At 39.9% G+C, this 20,747-nt stretch overlaps 1 protein-coding gene across 2 annotated transcripts in view; it reads right to left on the bottom strand.

Annotated features, from left to right (window-relative positions):
- Positions 1-20,747, bottom strand: part of ADGRV1 (adhesion G protein-coupled receptor V1) — a 536,135-nt gene that overhangs the window by 1,895 nt on the left and 513,493 nt on the right. For both annotated transcript variants that reach the window (XM_027605560.2, XM_027605561.2), the window contains 2 exons: positions 12,432-12,623; positions 9,868-10,045 (listed from right to left, as the gene is read on the bottom strand). In XM_027605560.2, the coding sequence (XP_027461361.1) occupies positions 9,868-10,045; positions 12,432-12,623 (370 nt within the window). The remainder of the gene's footprint in view (positions 1-9,867; positions 10,046-12,431; positions 12,624-20,747) is intronic.

The following is a 20,747-nucleotide window of genomic DNA, read 5'->3' as shown; positions in this document are numbered from 1 at the left end:
CTCTTTTTACAGCTCAGAATAATTCAGAGAATTTAACACTGTAACAGAGTAATACCTCATTTTCTTCTCTAATGCGCAGAGGACCACAGACTCTCATGTTCTCTCTCTCTCTCTCTCTCTCTCTCTCTCACACACACACACACACACACACACAGAACGGGGATGTGGTCACAGGGTGTGCTGCTGGGTTGAATCACCAGAGATTACTCTCCCACTCCTCCCCCTCTATGGGGCACTAGACTCTGCAAACAAGAAGGCAAATGAAAAACCAGTTGCTGGGTGGCTGAGATTTCCCTTTCTGTTTGAGAAAGGCAGGGCTGCAGAGTCGGTAGCTGTGGAAAGATGGCAAATTAGACTCTTCTTAACCTATTTGGGGATGGCAGCAGGAGCCCACTACTGCCTTCTTCCAGCCAAGCCCTCCCTCTTCTGGGTCCCTCTTTTCCAACCTCTCTGTGAAAGGCTGCTGTTGAAACCCCATCTCCACCCTTTGCTTCTGAGACACTGCACTTGCCCATCTCATCCTCTGATCTGCTGGCTTTTTCCAGAGAACTCTCGTGCTTCCTCCTGAATCTCTTCCTCCCAGGTCACCACTGGAGGCCTTGTCTTCAGCCCTGCTTCCAGGCCCACACCATCCGCCTGACCCCCGCTTGCTCTCTGGCATGACGTCTCGCTATTTCCACCTTTGCCTGATATGCTCATCTTACCCCCCGCCTCCTTAATCTGGTCACCCCCATTCTTCCTGTCAATATCACCTCAGCTGTTACCTCTGCTACCCAAAGAAACATGACGATTCTCTTTGGAAACATCTGACTCCCTCATTGCATTATGTCCCTCATATCTTTACATCATCTAGCTCATAGGACAGTGCTCAGCACACTGTGGGTGTTCAGTAAATGTTTGCTGAGTGTATTAATAAACTATGCTCTGCATTCTAGCTCTTACCAAAGTCTCCTCCAAGCCTTACTGCCTGTTCTGTTCCTCAGATCCATTCTGCATTCCACGTCCTCTCCTGCTCAAGAACAAACAGGTCCCCTATGGCCAACTGCATCAGGTCTGGAACCCTCTGCACTGGCTTTCAGCACACTTCCTAATCTGGCTCTGCCTCACCAAATAGACAGACTTCAACCCGGGCCTGTTGGAGAGCTTCCTCCAAGTGGTCAGCTCTCTTGTCTGGTCCTGCATGTGCCACATTAATTCCAGCCTGAGTGTCTTCCTGCCCATCCCTTGAGGCCCATTTTCACACCCTTCCATAGATCGTTCCTGCACCTTCCTTCAAAACAGGTAGGTGGGGGACACAGTATGTGAAAAGAAAAAGTCCTAGTTTATACCTGAAAAACATGTGAATCACATCCCCTTTATTCTCTTTTTTTAAAAAGATTTTATTTATTTAATTGACAGAGAGAGACAGAGACAGAGAGAGAGACAGAGAGAGGGAACACAAGCAGGGGGAGTGGGAGAGGGAGAAGCAGGCTTCCTGCCGAGCAGGGAGCCCGATGTGGGGCTCGATCCCAGGACCCTGGGATCATGACCTGAGCCGAAGGCAGTCGCTTAACCAACTGAGCCACCCAGGCGCCCCCCCCTCCCTTTATTCTCTTAAACTGCCCTGGTTTGGATGATAAATTATATGGTATCTCCCCAGATAATGTATACGTGTCACGGAGCAAAATGTGTGACAAACACCCATGGGCTCTTTCCTTAGGTTAAGAACTAGAATATTGCCAATGACAATATTTTTAAAAATTTAGTTAGTTGCCAAAATTAAGACATTTAATATAAAAAAAATCAGATTTTTGGTTTCTCTTGAAAAAGCAGAGGGCAACACTAGGCCTGCATTTTCTGGATTGCAAAAAAAAAAAAAAAAAACCAAAAACATGGAACTGGCACTACCCTCTGTTTGCTCCTGTTTTCATCCAGCCCTCTTGAGTCACTCATGGTATTTGCTTGGCCCCTGAAGGTAACTATGTCTCAGAAGGACAAAAGGCCCATGCTTCTCTGTCCCAGGAACAGGGGAACTGTCCCACTTGGAAGAACCTCAGTGGATTGGAAAGACACTGGCCACTCTCTAAGGAGAAGGTAACTGGGGCCCTGAGGCCAGCAGCAGCTTAATCCAGCTGAGGAGGAACAAAAGGGCTACATAACAAAGTTGCCCAATATGGAATCAACTACAGAGAAGCAGGGAGGACAGCACCATTACCATCAGGGCAGAGTGGGCTTAATGAGTGAACGAGCATCATCAGCTCCCACTGACTTCGTGTCTGCCTGCTCCAAATCTCATTAGGAAGACAGACGGATTTGCCCGCCATCTTGACAAAGCATGCGGGAAAGAAGTTCTGTGCTGGAAGCCTGCTGAGCAGACAGCGAGGGACAGACTGAACTGGGCTGGAAGGTTTAACATGGGGTGCAGCTTTACAAGTAAGGGGTGTCACCAGCTTGTTTAGTAGCCTAGAGCCCTGTGAAATGTCAGGAAGTGCTAGATACAGCCTCCCCTGGAATTACCACATCTACACGACCCAGCTCCTCTTCCTTCTCAGTTTCTGCCCAGCTGAAATAAATGCATATTACTCAAATGTTAATCCCTCACTGAGACTCAGAAAAGGCCCATATTAAACATGGTAGTAACACGACAGACTGGGAGCATAGCCCCAGGTTTCTTGCTCTTGGTTTTTTTTGTTTGTTTGTTTTGGTGTTTTGGGGGGGGGGTTATTGTTGTGTTTTAAAGATTTTATTTATTTATTTGAGAGAGAGAGCAAGAACGTGTGCGAGAGAGCACAAGCGGTGGAGAGGGAGAAGTAGGCTGCCTGTCGAGTAGGGAGCCTGACGCAGGGCTCGATAACAGGACCCTGAGATCATGACCTGAGCCCAAGGCAGACACTTAACTGACTGAGCCACCCAGGCACCCCTCTCGTCTCTCTGTAATGCATAAATGGTCTGGGAGGGTGTTCTGCAGTAAGTATCCTGATTTTTTTTAAAGGTATTTTTTCTGCTTAAATTTTAAGCCAAAAATTCAAGAAAAATCCAGTAACTGTAGTAATAGTTACTTTTCCCTATAACAGACAGAAAGGTAACAGCAAAGGAACCAGAAGTGATATTTTACATTCGTCTAGTGCCTCTCCTTTCTTCAACATTTTAACACGCTTTAGTTAGGAAAGGGATGATTATTAGTCTTGTTTTACAGATGCAGGGATTGCCTGGGAATCAGACGTGTTCACTGAGTTGCTAGGTCTCACAGCACGGAAGTCACAGAATGCAGATATCCAATGGTCTTCTGACCCCAAATGTAAGGTGTTTTCTTCTACACCATACTGCCTCTTGTGGCAGTTCTAATTGTGTTACTTCCTTGTGCCCTAGTCTTTGAGTATTCAACTTTGTCTGTAGAATACATTGCAAACCTTCTTGGCTCATATTCCAGCCCCTACACCCCACCCCCATTTCTACTTCACTTACTAGTCATGGTGCAATGAACACCAGGTGTTTCAGAATACATTACGAACATTTAAAATAGTTTTTAAGTTGGGTGCCTGGGTGGCTCAGTTGGTTAAGAGTCTGCCTTTGGCTCAGGTCATGATCTCCGCGTCCTGGGATCAAGTCCTGCATTGGGCTCCCTGCTCAGTGGGGAGTCTGCTTCTCCCTTTACCCTTCCCCGCCCCGCCCCGCCCCCGGCTTGTGATCTCTCTCTCTCAAATAAATAAATAGAATCTTTAAAAAAAATAGTTTTTAAGCATAACAATAAGCTGAACCCAACAAATAATATATACAATGAGCTACTGAACTTCAACTCTGCCAGATACTGATAGTTTCTTTACATTAACAATCTCTAAACTCCATGAAAATGTTCAATCTTTTTTAAAGATTTTATTTATTTATTTGAGAGAGTGAGTGAGAGAAAGAGAGAGAACACAAGCTGGGGGTGAGGCAGAGGGAGAAGCAGATTATGGATTATGACCCAAGCTGAAGGCAGACACTTAGCTGACTGAGGCACCCAGGCGCTCCTAATTATAATAACTCTTATTTGCTAAATGAGGAAACTGAAACCTTGAGTCCCTTGCTGAAAATCACACAGATAGTAGACTGCAGACCTAGGATGTCAACACAGGGCTCTCTGATCCCACGGCCCATTCCTATTATTTTTTCCAATGTGATAGTGATACAAAGATCATTCTCCTTCAATCTTTTTCGGAAGGAAAAAAAAAGCTTTCCAAATTTTGCTCTTCCACTTTGATGCCCATTTAATTTTGTTTAGCATACTGGTCTCTAGAAGTTTTTGAAGTTAAATAAGTCATTGTGGTTTTATGTGATCTATCTGAAAGAGAAATTTATTAATGGGTTCTTAGAGGAGTTTGAGTATTTGGGCCTTGATTCCGAATGTTTTCATTTCTATTCAAGGACTTGTCATTTATTTTCTTCTGACTGAAAAAGAAATCATTTGAAGTTTCTGATAAAGAAATGTTTGCATTGGCATTTGTGTCCTTGGCCTGAGGTAAAACCAGGAAGCTAAGGGATGACAGGGAATCAGATTAGTCTTTCTGGGAGAAGCCTTCTGTGAAGAAAATCCTGTTTCTAAGCCCAATATGCTCCAACCTTGACATATTCTAGAATCTTGTCAGCTTTTGATCAATGTAAAAATCTAGCCACTCAGCTGGCCATCCCACCTCATAATCTAATACTACACAATGCTCCAGGTCAGTGCCTCTGAACTCTTTTATAAAGCATCTGAAGCAATGGGATTCCTTTAACTTCTGGTACATGAAGGTTTTCAAAGGGTCCAGGGTGGTATGAGAACAACTTTAAGAAAATGTATTCCTAGATCTTTAACTTCTATGTGTGCTTTTTTTTAAAAAAAATTTTATTTATTTAAGTCATCTCTACACCCGGGCGCCTGGGTGGCTCAGTTGGTTAAGCGACTGCCTTTGGCTCAGGTCATGATCCTGGAGTCCCGGGATTGAGTCCCGCATCGGGCTCCCTGCTCAGCAGGGAGTCTGCTTCTCCCTCTGACCCTCTTCCCTCTCGTGCTCTCTGTCTCTCATTCTCTCTCTCTCAAATAAATAAATAAACTCTTTAAAAAAAAAAAAGTCATCTCTACACCCAGCATGGGGGTTGAACTCATGACCTCAAGATCAAGAGTCACATGCTCCTCTGGCTGAGCCAGACAAGCGCTCGCATGTGTACTCTTCTGGTGAGTTTTTGATAATTACTTAGCAAAACATTTAATGTTTTATTTTTTTTTTAAAGATTTATTTATTTTAGAGAGAGAGCATGCAAGAACACTCAGGGTTGGGTGGGGTAGGAGAGACAGAAGGAAAGGGAGAGAGAGAGAGAGAGAGAGAGAGAGAGAGAAAATCTCAAGCAGACTCCCCACTGAGTGTGGAGCCCCATATAGGGCTTGATCTCATGACCTGAGCAGAAATCAAGAGTCGGATGCTCAACCGACTGAGCCACCCAGGAGCTCCTCAAAACATTTAATATTTTAAAAATTAATGTTGATTTATTCAATTGTAGACTAATAATAATTATAATGATAATTATAAAAAAAGAAAATTTCAACACTTTATATATAGCCTTATGGTCACAGGGAAACTTTAAGTTTCAATTTATATACATGTTTGTTGGAGAGAAGTTGTTTGGAGTGAGTGAAGACTGAATGAATTTCAAGCATAAAATATATTACATTAGGATAAAATTCTGTGGTGGAGTGGAATGGAAATATAAGTTCAAGGAGAAAAGACAATGATGTAAAATTTCCAGTTGTAAGAGAAAAGTCTGCTCCATATGTATTTTAAAAGTGAAATGAATATGGGGCGCCTGGGTGGCTCAGTTGGTTGGGCGTCTGACTCTTGATTTCGGCTCAGGTCATCATCTCAAGGTTGTGGGATCTAGCCCCGAGTCAGGCTCCGTGCTGAGCTCAGAGTCTGCTAGAAATTCTCTCTCTTTCTCTCCCTCTCCCTCTGCCGCTTCCCCTGCTCTCTCTCTCAAATAAATAAATAAAATCTAAAAAAAAGAGATGAATAATAATGGATATCAAATTGCTATGATATTTAGACTCCTTTGAATTAGTTTAAAAGAATAATGTAAAATTTTCATTTTTAAACACTAAAATTTATAATACAGTAGAAGTTACATTATTTGATACTATTTCAACTTATGATGAAAATCTTTAGATGTTTATTAAATATATGCAAAAGGTTACACAGCTTTCCAAAGTTGTCTAAGGGTTTAAATGAAAAGACTTAGAAGACCCACTGTTCCCAGTACCAGACTTGAAGTGGCCAATGGTTAAAATGGACCTGTGATATATCAAGGTTTGCAAACCCGAATGTCACGGAGACCAGGTCAGCTAGCATAGACCAGCGACACAGGTCTGGGGAGCACTGGACAAATCAAAGAGCTCGTGCTCTGTCCAGAGGGGTAGACATTACTCAACTCCAATCAAGGAGATTTTAAGATTGTGCTAGATTTTTTTTTTTTAAGAAATTCTGGGTTTTGGGTGCCTGGGTGGCTCAGTCATTAAGCCTCTGCCTTCGGCTCAGGTCATGATCCCAGAGTCCTAGCATCAAGCCCCACATCGGGCTCCCTGCTTGGCGGGAAGCCTGCTTCTCCCTCTCCTGCTCCCCCTGCTTGCGTTCTTGCTCTCGCTCTCTTTCTCTGTCAAACAAATAAAATCTTAAAAAAAAAAAAAGAAATTCTGGGTTTTTATGGGATAGCTCTAAAATTTTTTTAAGTTTTTTTTGTTTTGTTTTGTCTTGTTTTTAAGTAATCTGTACACCCAATGTAGGGCTGTAACTCACAAGCCTGAGATCAAGTGTCACATGCTCTACTACTGAGACTGTGAGTGCCCTGGGATATCTCTGAAATTTGGGCTTAAAAAACATTAAAATGCTATGAGAATCAAACATAATCCTCTGTTGGGCCAAATCTGGGCCTATGTGTCAACTGTAAATTCAGCTGTAGATGGAATGGCATGTGAACTGCTCCTTTGATTTGACCATATTCTATGATGAAGTGTCTTGGGGGTGGTGCTTGATTATTATAGTACCTTTTCTAAAAATAGAGGGAACCAATGTTAGAGACTGTTATTTCGGTCTTTTTAAGTATTTATTTCCTAACGAGTTTAGTGAGCTCCAAGGAATGCTAAACTCCTCTATAAGTAAGCAAGTCATTCCATACATTCCTGAACCAAATGCATTTAATACTTGTTACATATATAGGACCCACATCTAATTTAATTATGCTGCAAGAATTCATTTTATGTTTCCAGTGTCCCAACATCAACAACTGGCCACTTTGTAGTGCTGGGGACATAATCTTCCCTGAGAATCACTAGTAATCTGAAAGCCCCGTTTTAGTCCTAACACTAGTGAGCATTTTAGGAAATTGTTCATTTCCTCCTTCATGAAACCTCCTCTCTATTCTTTCTCACCATGCTGCAGTTTCCTCCATGGGACCCTCTTCTATTCACTCTTTAAATATATATATATATATATTTATTTATTTATTTATTTATTTATTTATTTATTTTCCAGGGGTGGGGGGAGAGAGAGCAAGCATGGAGAGTGGGGTAGAGGAAGGGCCAGAGGGAGAGGGAAAGGGAGAATCTCAAGCAGACTCTGCGCTGAGTGTGGAGCCCAACACTGGGCTCAATCGCAAAACCCTGAGATCATGACCTGAGCCGAAATCAAGAGTTGGACGCTTAGCCAACTGAGCCACCCAGGCGCCCCTATTCACTCTTTAAAGGAGATATTATCCAGGATGCTCTTCTTGTTGCCCTTCTTCCATCTCCCCTCCCTTCCTCACCTCTTTTCTTCTTTTTCTCTTTTCTTCTTTTCTCTCTCCTTCACTCTCCCAAGATCAAACTCATCCATCCCCACAGCTTTGAAAAGAGTCTCTGCCTTGATGCATGTCAAACCAATACCTCCAACCCTGAACCCTTAGCTAAGATCCTTCAACCCTGAATATTTAAGAGCCCCCAGGCCTAACAACCAATACTTCCAAATCTGAACTCATCAGTTTCCCCCTGAAACACAGGAATGAACAAATGCTCTTGATACAATTCCTCAGCCACCGAAGTGAGAAGCAGGAGCCTTTGCTGACTGTCCTCTTAGTGCTCCTTCAGCTTTCCTCTTGTGTTCATCTCTCTTTCTTATTTCTGCTCCCCGAATCTGAGGCCTGAACCTCATTCTCTTGGACAATTGTAATAATCTCCCAGCCATTCTGGTTTTGCTTCTAAATTTATTCTTCATGCTTTTGTAAGAGTTATTTTGTCTCAAAAACCAGTGGGAACATGCCATTCCTCTCCTCAAATCCTCCATGGCTCACTAGGTTCTATAAAAATCCCACTCCTTAGCATGGCTTCTGAATAGCATTTTAATGTTATGTAAAATACCAGCAAGTGTTCTGTTCCCACAAGATGAATCTATTACTAAATGTGTTCCGGAAACACCAGGTTAAATTAAGTGAAGTGGGTTTCTTTACTCTAGGACTTTTTAGAGCTGCTAAATGCTAATGTGAATTGTGAATCTTTGCAGTTTCCCAAATATACTCAGTCAGAAGATCCTCCCATTGAGGATGACTATAAATATCACAAGGAGGTTGTTCACTGAAACCCAGTTGGGGAACTACAGTAAATTATTAACAATGCAGGTAAATTACCTTGCAGGCCTTTCTCCAGCTGCCTGGCTCACACTCCCCATCTACCCAGCCACACTGCAGTGCGGCTTCTCTCCAAGTACCTATAAGCCATGCACCTGTAAGCCCAGGACTTCGGCTGATTCTACTCCCTCAGTCTGTAATGCCTTTCCTCCACTCTTTAACTATTTAAAACCACATATTTTTCAAGAATCAACTGAGAGGGTTCAAAAAAATTTCCTTGATCTCTTCAATAACTCTTTTCATTACTTACTTACTCTTTCTTATGTCATGTTTGTGTGAATGTCTATTCCTCCAAGTAAACTCTAAGTTTCATTATTCATTCATTCATTCATTCATTCAATTTTCCAACAATATCTACAAGTTTTACCAAGTGCCAACCACTATTCTTAATATAGGTATATACAGTAAAATGCATTTTGAATAATTATCTTAATAGGTTCATCTGAGTATGGACATATCTTCTTGCTTGCTTGTACATCGAGGAACGAAAAGTTTACTAAAAGTTTTACAACAGTGGCAGTTTGAGATTTTTCTGAGGAAAAAAATAAAAGAAAAAAAAACTGCAGGGGCGCCTGGCTGGCTCAGTTAGTAGAGCATGTGACTTTTGATCTCAGTGTTGTAAGTTCGAGCCCACATTGGAGCGTAGAGTTTACTTAATTAAAAAAAAAAAAATTAAGAGGAAAGAAAAGAAAAAACCTCTGCATACTTGATTTGAAAACAACCATCCATTGGGGTCACAGGTTGAGTGGGGTTGAACATGTAGGAGAAGCCAGTAAAATACGATATATGATGGTGCTTGGAAAACGGTAGAACTACATGTGGCCCATTATTTTGCCTTTGATATTTTTTGCTTCAGTGCCAGGTCTCTTTGGCAGGTCAGAGATGAAACTCTCTGAGAGATCCCTACTAGATCGTCTTACAATACTGAACTCGTCTCGATGGTATCTTGATGTTATATCAAGATCCCAGGACAGAGATATTTACATTTAGTTAGAGTAGGCCTTTCTCTTAAGAGCAAATTGTAAATTATTTTTAGGTTGTGTTATATTTGGTGCCAAGAACAAAATATCCTAAAGTTTGGCTGGGATTAGGAATGGGTCATGAGAATCAGGATGTGCTAAGGAGGACTGACTGTACTTCTTTTGCAACTTCATGGGAAGAAGATATAAGTTGCTGCATAGCAAGAGTGCCTAGTTCTAATGTGGTTTGTGGGTTCACACATACCAGTTTTTAATGCAAATATCAAGTCATCAAACTCCTGGGACTCTTCGTCGGCTATTAGTGACCCCTGGCCATATCCTCCGGAGGAAGGGAACGTGGCGCCATTCTGAGGACTTGGCTTCAAGTCAGGGCTGGCCTGACTGGCTTGTTGGAAGGATGCTCTCTCCCAGTCAGCTGGCACCTTTTTGGGGTAGGGTGGGGAGCAATGGAAACAATAATATCAATACATACATCTTTACTCTGATATCTACTTTATCACCACATTCTCATTACACAGAACACGTGAAGGTACTGTTGAACTGTTTAGAATTAAGACCTTTAATTTTACCCTTGGTCCTCAGAGACAACTCAGTCTGGTGATTCTAAACAATTTCTCTATTAGAATTACTTGTAGACTTCGATACTATCATGTGTGGGGAAGGAAAATTATTTTTTTTAACCCAAACAATGCTTTTTTTTTTTTTTGTAGGTTGTATGTAAAGAAATTTGTTAAGAATTTAAGAACCAGAGGGGAGGAAGGTGGGGTGGTGGATAAAATAGGGTAGGGGAAGTAAAACTTCCAGTTATAAAATAAAGATTCACATAATCATTGGATTAAATGATTTAAAAGATGGTTCTAACCTGAAATAATTAAATATATTCATGTCCTTCTTGGTCACTGATAACCAGTCCCTTAGTCCTTCCTTTCCTCATGCCTTCCCTTCTCTGCAGGGTTTCCTAGAATGTCTCTGATAGTCCCTCATCAACAGACAGCTGGATCAAGGCCAATTCCAAGCCTCTGAGGAATGCAGAGCACACTTAAGGGTACGCCATTGTGCAACACCCCACATGAACATTCAAGGAGTGGCTCAGGCCCAGCTGCTCCCTCCCAACACAAGGTTTTCTGGGAGACTGCAGGGATGCCTTGTACTGAGAAAAGTGACCTGAAGACTGTGGAGATCATTTGAGGGAAGATTAAACCTTAAAATATTTCATTAAGAAGTTGAATATCTCGAATTATGGCAGCTACCGATATCACAGGTAGCTATTGAGCACCTGAATGTGGCCACGGTGAGTGATGAACTGAATTTTAAATGTTATTTAATTTTACTTAGTTTGAATGCAAATAACCACACATGGCTAATGCCTATCATATAGCTCAGATCTAGACAAATGCTAGATTGGGTAAACAATCAAAAAGACAGAAAAATTTTTTTAAGATTCACTCCTGAATTGCTAGTTCTAAAACTAACCATTTCTATCGGTATCAACGATGATGTGAAAGTAATTCTGTTTTAAGAACTTTGGGGATACAGAAATGGTATTAGATTTTTAAAACATTTAGGGATACTAAAATTCTTAAAATTCTTAAATGTTGTACTTGACTTGTGATCACCTACTTAACCTTAATTTTAACCTGACATGAATAAAATTCCTTTCTACATTAACATGGGGGACAAAAAAAAATCACTGAGCAGATAAGATTATCTCTCTACCTACCTATTTACCTATTTAACTATCTATAAACCATTACCTTTTTAGACAGATGCACTTTGATTTCCTGACATTTTTCAAGATGCAAACACAAATGCTGTTCCCCTTGGCTCTTTATTTTTTTTATTTCTTATTTTTTTGGAGGGTGGGGGAAGGGGCAGAGGGAGAGAAAGAATCTTAAGCAGGCTCCATGCTCAGCAGGGAGCCCTATGCAGGGCCAGATCTCACAACCCTGAGATCATGACCTGAGTGGAAATCAAGAGTCAGAAGCTTAACCCACTGAGCCACCCTGGCACTCCTCCCCTTGGCTCTTTAATACAGAGAGGGCAATAGGAGCTATGTAAGGAATGGTAAGCAAGCACACCTCAGGCAGTACAGAACTGGTCAGGGACCTGCATACCATCTCTTCCTGGACAAATGTTTTCAGGTAGTTTTAAAAAATCTAAGCCATGGTCCCAATACTATGGGTAGCATTACCGACAGGTTGGTGGCACTGTGATTTAGACACAGGAAAGCGAAACGACGGGGAATGGGAGGTGGATCTCACAGAGGACATCCTAGATAGATTTTCTAGTAGTGCTGCTGAAGCCCTCTTCCAAGCTTCCGTCCTAAAATATTTTCGGGTATTTAAATTAAAAAGAGTTTTAGCGTATTTTCTTTTCACTGAGTGTTTGTTGGGATTGAAGTAATGAATTGGGATGGGTGAAGAAAGAGAGCTGAGGAAGTATTTTTAGGAAGAGCACAGTATTAAAAAAAACCATTTCTGAAGCAAATTCAGTCACTGCCATGTTAAATTCGGATGATTCTGAAGAAAGCGGTGACAAATTATGCACTGACTTCCCAGTACAAACTTCTGGTTAGTACAGCTCACAGCACAGGGAAGAAAAGGAATTAGATAACAGGCAGGATACCACAGTAAGCCAATCAAATACCACAGATCAGAGGCTGTTGGTAGGAAAGGGATTTAAAAGTCACATGGTACCTTTTAACTTTCACTTTTTCTTGAGGGGGGTGGGGAAGGAGGGAGAGGGCAGGGGAGGGGGGGGAAGAGCTTGAGCAAGTGCAAGAGCAAGGGCAAGGGCAAGGGCAGGCACCTCCTCCATAGCACTGATAAGATTCTGCGTGGACTTGCTGATTTCCCCTCCAGCAGAAGGCATGCCACTCCCTGGTGTGAAGAAGGCTGTGCTGGGTCCTGGGTGTCCATTCATTTCCACTGTGTAGCTGGCCTTCATAGGGCAACACGTCTGGTTGTGTAGAACGAAATAAACCACAAAAACATAAAGTCCCTGCAAAAGAAAATAACACTAGCTTGTTAAAGGAAGTCTGGCTACCGCAGCTGAAAAATAAACGTGGTTGTAAGCACAGCCGATTTTCTACAAGCTGTCTCTAAATTCTACCTGAAGCAGGGAAATACAGAACACGTTACAAGTCTAGCAAGAGGCCACCGTTAATTTCTGAATGTCACAAAAAAAGTTATTCAACGTTATTTGGGAAAACTGCCCTCTCACTAAAAAATCATTTTTTTCTTGATTAAAACCCAAGTGACTCTGAAATCTAGCCCCACTAATCCATGAAACAGAACTTCAGAAGTATATCTGATTAGCCGTGTACTTTTTAGAAAGCAAACGTCTTGCCTTCCAAAAAACTACTCTTTTCCCATTGATCTCACTTACTCTCATTTCGTAGCAAAATGGTTAAGTGAGGTACTAAATGGTCCACCCACCTTGTGGACTCCCAGAAGGGCAGCCCTAATTGAGCCTTCCGATTTTGTTTATCTGGCTCACTATTTCATTTGAAAACACAATCACTGGGTAGGGACTCGGGGGAATTCTGTGGATTGCTTAATATTTAGCGTGCCTTGCTTCTCAGTGAATGTTACAGGAGACAACAAAGCTGTCTTGTAAGTTCTTAAAAGATCTGCTGGCCCTTTAAATTCTTTCGCAACCCAGTCCAACTCTTGACAATTGCTCTGCTTCGGTCACAGAAAGCAACTCGAATTTTGTATTTGTGTTCCAGACATTGCCTACACTGGCTGTCGTTCATGATTTCTACAAGGGTTCTACTGTATACTTCTAATGGTGCTTCTATAATGCTTGGTAATTTTGACCTTTATACTCAGCCAATAAAATATGTTAAATTGTGGCTTTTGTGTCTATTAATCCTGGTGTTTAAGTTTTGGAAGCAAGTAAGAATCTCCTTAGTTATTAAAATTCTTAAACGAATCCACAAAAATGAAAGCAAGACATTCAGCTTATTAAAGAAGAAAAGGAGTTAATGTTAACATTTTTCATAAGACACAAATAACTATCTTCATTTGGTGACGTTTGCATTCTCCCACGGTTCGTGACATTTCTAGGAGTATGGAAGCAATAAAGCAAATAATATGCTCGTGGACTTGAAACTTTTATCTGCTGGTATAAATAGCAAAAAACCTACTAGAAAATATTCAAGGCATAAGAATTACAACAGATTTTTAAGGTAAAATGAAATTTAAGAACAGTCTGCAAGATGGGCATGCTAGTATGTGAGCTCCGTTGCCATTTCTAGAATACTGCCATAAATTAGGTCTTTCTTCCCTTTCTGTTAGAATGAGCCCTTCCAGAGTTGGCATCCAATCTATATAACTAACAAATATGTTTTAAAATCAGTGGTTTTTCTGCTAAAAATATTGCTAAATATAATTACTCTAACCACAATATAAAACAATAGAAACATTTGTTTCCTTTTGAATTAGGGTGTTTTGTTTTTTACTCAACATTAATATTTTAAATTATGTAGGGTAAGTGAATTAGTTTCACATGCAAAGGATGATGTGAACATTAGCAGAAACAAATCTTCCTGAAAACACACATACACATCCAAAATTTTTCTTGTACAAGTAATTTTTCACATGCGTATGACCTAATTACATTGGCCACAGCAATAGACAAAACAGGAAAAAAATTAAACTGTCAGCCTTAAAACTGTGAGAATGTCACGGATTTATTTCAGGATTTCTCTAAGTGTTACAAAGTGATAGGGTAAAAGCTAGATCAGGAAACAAAACCGTGCCTTAAAATTCATCTCTAAGGACCCATTTGTTAAAACAGCACATTCTCTCTTGTTTGTTTTTATATCTAGCCTTTTGTGCTGCAGGAAAGGAACTGCCTGCTGAAAATAACTTGCATGTGAAAACTACATGTGGGTTTTTTTTTCTTAAAAGAATATTTACATATACAGTAGATACTTGGAATCTTTCAGATGTACCCCAGGAAACATAAACACTGTTAAAATGGAAAGAAAAGAATGTTTAAATGCAGATAATGTGACATTTGCTTGAGTCCAGCCCAGGCTGGGCAAATATAGAAAAGGGACCCTCATTATCCAAAGTACTGAGCTGTGGAGATTTCTGATCTCAGAGTAAAAACAAGTTCCTTTTCCAAACACTGCATGTTAAATATCAGGCTCTCCCTTGTATGCTGGTCTGTGAAATAATTTAAGAGAGAATCTGGAATCTCAAGTGTTCAATCCAATATGCTGACCACCCACTCTGTGCATGGCCAGGCACCGAAATGCAAAGAGAAAACATCTGATTCCTACTCTCAAGCTGCTCACAAAGACAACAATCTCTTATAAAATAATGGGTTAACTCTTTTAGAGGCAGGACCTATATAATCCACCTGTTGTTCCTATTCTTTACTTAGGGAAGGCTGACTGAAGGAAATTCTTTCTGTGCACTGCTGTTTTGATTATTTTGTTGGATCTTCTACTACAAAGATGAAAAATGCTTTCAAAGTCTTTAGTTAGATTATAACTGGATGAACCATACCCACCATGGCCAATTTTTAATTTTTTGATTCAGGAATTTAAACTTATTGGCAAACATCAGTGAGATACAAATGAGATCATAATGTCTAAAGGAGTTAATAGATGCCCTTAACATCATCAAAGAGCAAAATAAGTATAGGAGATTTTGGCTGCTTATCTAATTTTTTTTTTTTTTAAGATTTATTTCTTTACTACAGAGAGAGTGCGCGTGCACGCATGTGAGCTGGAGGAGGAGCAAAGGGGAAGAATCTCAAGCAGACTCCTTGGGGAGCTCCAGTGGAGGCGGGGCTTGATCTCAGGACCCTGAGGTTCTGACCTGAGCGGAAATCACTGGTCCGTCTCTTGATAGACTGAGCCACCCAGGCACCCCTCAATAATTTCTATCAGTTTCATGTGGGGTGGGAAAGAATCAACACTGCCATTAGACAGATTTGACAGAGGAGAACTAGGTAAAACCGGAAGTTGATTAAGCAGCCTGCCCCTGAAGGAAGTGAAGTCTTGGGGCTTCACACTGATTTGGAAAACTCATCTATGCTCTGAGAGTGTCTCCCTCTGAGGACCATGATACAGCCCTCAAACAGGAGCAGTTAGCCTTTGCAGGACTTGTAAAAAAGATCTCAGAAGAGGGCAGAATCCAGGTATTCAAACTATAACTGCACACAAGCTGTTATAGTAAGCAATCCTCTTTGCTCTGCTTCTCCCATCCCATAATTCTTTCAGGTTACAAAAAAAGTGGTTAACATATTAAATGCATTCAATGAACCCATTTAACAGCTGCCGAGGCCCATTCCTTTAATTTTAAATTTGTCTCTAATTAAAGTGAAACATCTTTCCCACGTTCTGAACGCTATCCTGCACTCACAGCGAATTGAAGCTCGTGTGACAGACTTCACACTGCATCCCCCACCAGTGAGCATTAGCAGACCCACCCAACAAGAGCTCTCAGCAATCCTGAGCTAAATGTGTTGAGCAATCTGACATACTGACTCTGCATGACTTCTGTATCTAATATTTATTTCAGTTTCGGCAAAGAGTTTTGGCCAATCATACATGATAAAAGTATTCAGGTGATAATGCCTAGCCTGCCATTAAAACACAAGGAATTAAATCAGTCTAGATACTGTGATGTAAAGTGTATAGTGGGGCCAGCACTTAAACATTTGAGGGATAAAAAGCTAGAGTCCTATAGGCAATGAGGAATTGGTCTTACAGACCCCTACACATCTCACTGTATGGCACAAAAGTTGAACCACTGTGCTGTCAGTAGCTGGAAGTAACTATGGATGAGGTATATCATGATTCAGAGAACTTGAAAATAAAAGAGATTTTGCTAATATAAAATTCCAGTGAATTAAGATGAAAAAGACAGAGATTAAAGAAATTAAAGAAGCTGACAGGTAAAAAAAACTCAAGAATTGTTCATTGCTATCCTTGAAATAAGGAATCCAATGAATGTAACTGAAGATGAATAAAAAACCATATTGTTAATAATAAGAACAGTTTCCTGAAAAATAAAAAAAAACACAACTGAATCTGCAGCTTGAAAGTATAATACCATGTACCAGGGAAATTCTGGTATAGATTCCTTAATACCAAATTGTAGCCTTACTAAGTTTTAAACTTTAGAATATTCAAGTAGAAAAAAAAGCCAATCTCTCAATAAGTGGTAAATTTTAGTCTAGCTTCAGACTTCTTTACATTGACTACTAGTGTTAAAAGACAATGGAATAATATCTATTAAGTTCTGAGGGAAAAAATGGTCCAAGAATATTATACCCAGCCAATATAGCATTTGACATCACCAAACATAAAAAAAAAAAAATTCAGGCAATGCAGCATCCATGTATCTTCTTGGGTGGGGGAAACCCAAGCTATATGACAATAAAATATGACCAATAAAGAGATGAATTGCCCATACCGAGGAAAAAACAGAATTCAATACAAAGGTGGCAAAAGAATCATGTAAAAAAACCTGTATCTATACATTTAGATATAAAACCATTATTGAAAAAAATTATGAGAATTACAGAGGGTCAAATGAAAGTTAAATCTAGACAACTTAAAAAGCATAATATTAACTAAAAAAATTCCTAAGTTTGAGAGAGAGGAGATGGGAGATCTGAGTGTTGATGGTTCTATCATTTTTTATAGCAGATAGTCAATCAATACTATAAAATTGAAATACTTAGGTAATAAAAAACAGTGATTCTAATCCTTTAGTGTGTTCATATTTTCTTTTCTTTTTTTTTTAAATATGCTCTATGCCCAACGTGGGGCTTGAACTCACAAACCCTAGATTAAGAGTCACATGCTCTTCCAACTGAGCCAGTCAGGTGCCCCCAGAATATCTTTTGTGGTGTAGAATAATTTTTTGCAATTTAACAATTATTCCTCTTCCATTTTAATTTTTCTTGTGACAAATTCAAGTAAATTGAAATTAGGTTTTGTACATTATAGCAACTCTAATATGGTCACATATTTAAAATGTATTTATAACTAGATATCCAATATTTAGTTTGCCTAGAAAGGTGTCTAGAATGATGTTCACTTGATGTTACTTTTATTTTTAAACAGCCAATGGTATTTAAAGAGACTTAATTATATAGCTATGTATATAATAGGAATGATTTTTAAAATGATCCTTTGTATTTAATGCCTTATTTGCTCTTTCTGGTGTTCTTGATTCCTTTCTATGGAAGTGGATTTTTCTTATATCACTTCCTTTTCCCTTCAGCCTGCAGAACTTCTTTTTAGCATTTCTTGTAGTTCAGTTTTGTTAGTATTGGGATTTCATCAAGATAAAAAGCTTTTGCACAGCAAAAGAAACAGTCCACAAAACCAAAAGACAACCGACAGAATGGGAGAAAATATTTGCAAATGACATATCAGATAAAGGGCTAGTATCCAAAATCTATAAAGAACTTATCAAACTCAACACCCAAAAAACAAATGATCCAATCAAGAAATGGGCAGAAGACATGACCAGACATTTTTCCAAAGAAGACATCAAAATGGCAACAGACACATGAAAAAGTGCTCAACATCGCTTGGCATCAGGGAAATCCAAATCAAAACCTCAATGAGATACCACCTCACACCCGTCAGAATGGCTAAAATTAACAAGTCAGGGAACGACAGATGCTGGGGGGATGCGGAGAAAGGGGAACCCTCCTACACTGTTGGTGGGAATGCAAGCTGGTGCAACCACTCTGGAAAACAGTATGGAGGTTCCTCAAACAGTTGAAGATAGAGCTACCATACAATCCAGCAATTGCACTACTGGGTATTTACCCCAAAGATACAAATGTAGGGACCCGAAGGGGTACGTGTACCCCAATGTTTATAGCAGCAATGTCCACAATAGCCAAACTGTGGAAAGAGCCAAGATGTCCATCGACAGATGAATGGATAAAGAAGATGTGGTATATATACACAATGGAATATTATGCAGCCATCAAAAGGAATGAGATCTTGCCATTTGCAATGACGTGGATGGAACTGGAGGGTGTTATGCTGAGTGAAATAAGTCAATCAGAGAAAGACATGTATCACATGACCTCACTGATATGAGGAATTCTTAATCTCAGGAAACAAACTGAGTGTTACTGGAGTGGTTGGGGGTGGGAGGGATGGGGTGGTTGGGTGATAGACATTGGGGAGGGTATGTGCTACGGTGAGCGCTGTGAATTGTGCAAGACTGTTGAATCATAGATCTGTACTTCTGAAACAAATAATGCAACATATTTTAAGAAAAAAGAAAAAGAAGAAGATAACAGGAGAGGAAGAAAAGGGGAGTATGTCAGAGGGGGAGACGAACCATGAGAGATGATGGACTCTGAAAAACAAACTGAGGGTTCTAGAGGGGAGGGGGGTAGGGGGATGGGTTAGCCTGGTGATGGGTATTGAGGAGGGCACGTTCTGCATGGAGCACTGGGTGTTATGAACAAACAATGAATCATGGAACACTGCATCAAAAACTAATGATGTAATATATGGTGATTAACATAACAATAAAAAATTAAAAAAAAAAAGAAATAAATTCTTTCAAGTTTTCATCTGCCTGAAAATGTCTTTATTCAGTCTTCATTTTAGAAAGATATTTTCACCAGATACAGAATTCTAGAGCAGGTTTTCTGTTTGTTTGTTGTTTGTCTGGGGACTTTAAAGATATTACATTTTCTTTTTCTTTTTTTTTTTTAAGATTTTATTTTTAAGTAATCTCTACACACACACAGCTTGAACTCACAACACAGAGATCAAGAGTCAATGCTCTTCTGACTGAGCCTGCCAGGAGCCCCAAGATATCATTATATTGTCTTCTGGTTTCCAAACTTTCTAATGAGAATAGTGTTTTTATCTTATTTTCTTGTATGCAGTGTTCCATTCACTTCCTCAAGGTGCCCCCATGATTTCCTATTTAGATTTTCAAGAGTCTGACTATGATATACGTAGGTATAATTTTCTTTGATGAGGGTTCTCTAAGCTTTTTGGATCTGTGGTTTTTGCTATCGAATTTGGAAAATTCCTGCCCATCATTGTTTCCATTACAGTCACCTAATGTTAATTAGGATTATTTATGGGTGAAGTTTGAAGTGATTTTAAAAGTTTTTAACCTTGGAGTGCCTGGGTGGCACAGTCAATAGAACATATGACTCTTGAAATTGGGGTCATGAATTTGAGCCCCATGTTTGGTGTTGAGATTACTTCAAAAAAAAGTTTTTAGTCTTTATATTTTTATTCTTTTTTCAATTCTTTGTAATAAATATTTTTTTTAAAGATTTTATTTATTTATTTGAGAGAGAGAGAGAATGAGAGATAGAAAACACCAGAGGGAAGAGGGTCAGAGGGAGAAGCAGACTCCCTGCTGAGCAGGAAGCCCGATGTGGGACTCGATCCTGGGACTCCAGGATCATGACCTGAGCCGAAGGCAGTCGCTTAACCAACTGAGCCACCCAGGCGCCCCTTTGTAATAAATATTTATCCTTTTTTCCAAGTAGTGATTTTTTTTTAAACTACAAGCAAATTTGTCAGTATATTAAATAATGATCAATTCTATATAATGGGAAGATGGGACATGTGGACCATTTGTTTTTCTTTTCCATATTTTTAAAACTTTGAAACAAAAAGATATTAAAATAATAGGGATAATATTTTTGGAGCCATAGGGAAAATGTGCAATTTCAAAATCTCCAGATAAATGTTAATTCTGTTCTAAAAAACAGTTAAGAAATAGTGGAATCATGCAAACAGCCCAAACAAAACCACCTTTTAGAGAGTCTAAGAAAGTGCACAGAACAATGCAGGATAAGGAAAACAGAGAAATGAAGTCTTCAATTAAAATTCATTTCTTTTTTTTTTAAGATTTTATTTATTTATTTGAGAGAGAGAGAATGAGAGATAGAGAGCACGAGAGGGAAGAGGGTCAGAGGGAGAAGCAGACTCCCCGCCGAGCAGGGAGCCCGATGTGGGACTCGATCCCGCGACTCCAGGATCATGACCTGAGCCGAAGGCAGTCGCCCAACCAACTGAGCCACCAGGCGCCATTTCTTTTCCAACTCGAAAAAAAAAAAAAAAAAATCACAAATTTGGGATGAAAAAAAGAG

The sequence above is a fragment of the Zalophus californianus genome, chromosome 5, assembly GCF_009762305.2.
Source record: "Zalophus californianus isolate mZalCal1 chromosome 5, mZalCal1.pri.v2, whole genome shotgun sequence".
Lineage (NCBI taxonomy): Eukaryota > Metazoa > Chordata > Mammalia > Carnivora > Otariidae > Zalophus > Zalophus californianus.
This window is presented reverse-complemented; position numbering and strand designations above follow the sequence as displayed.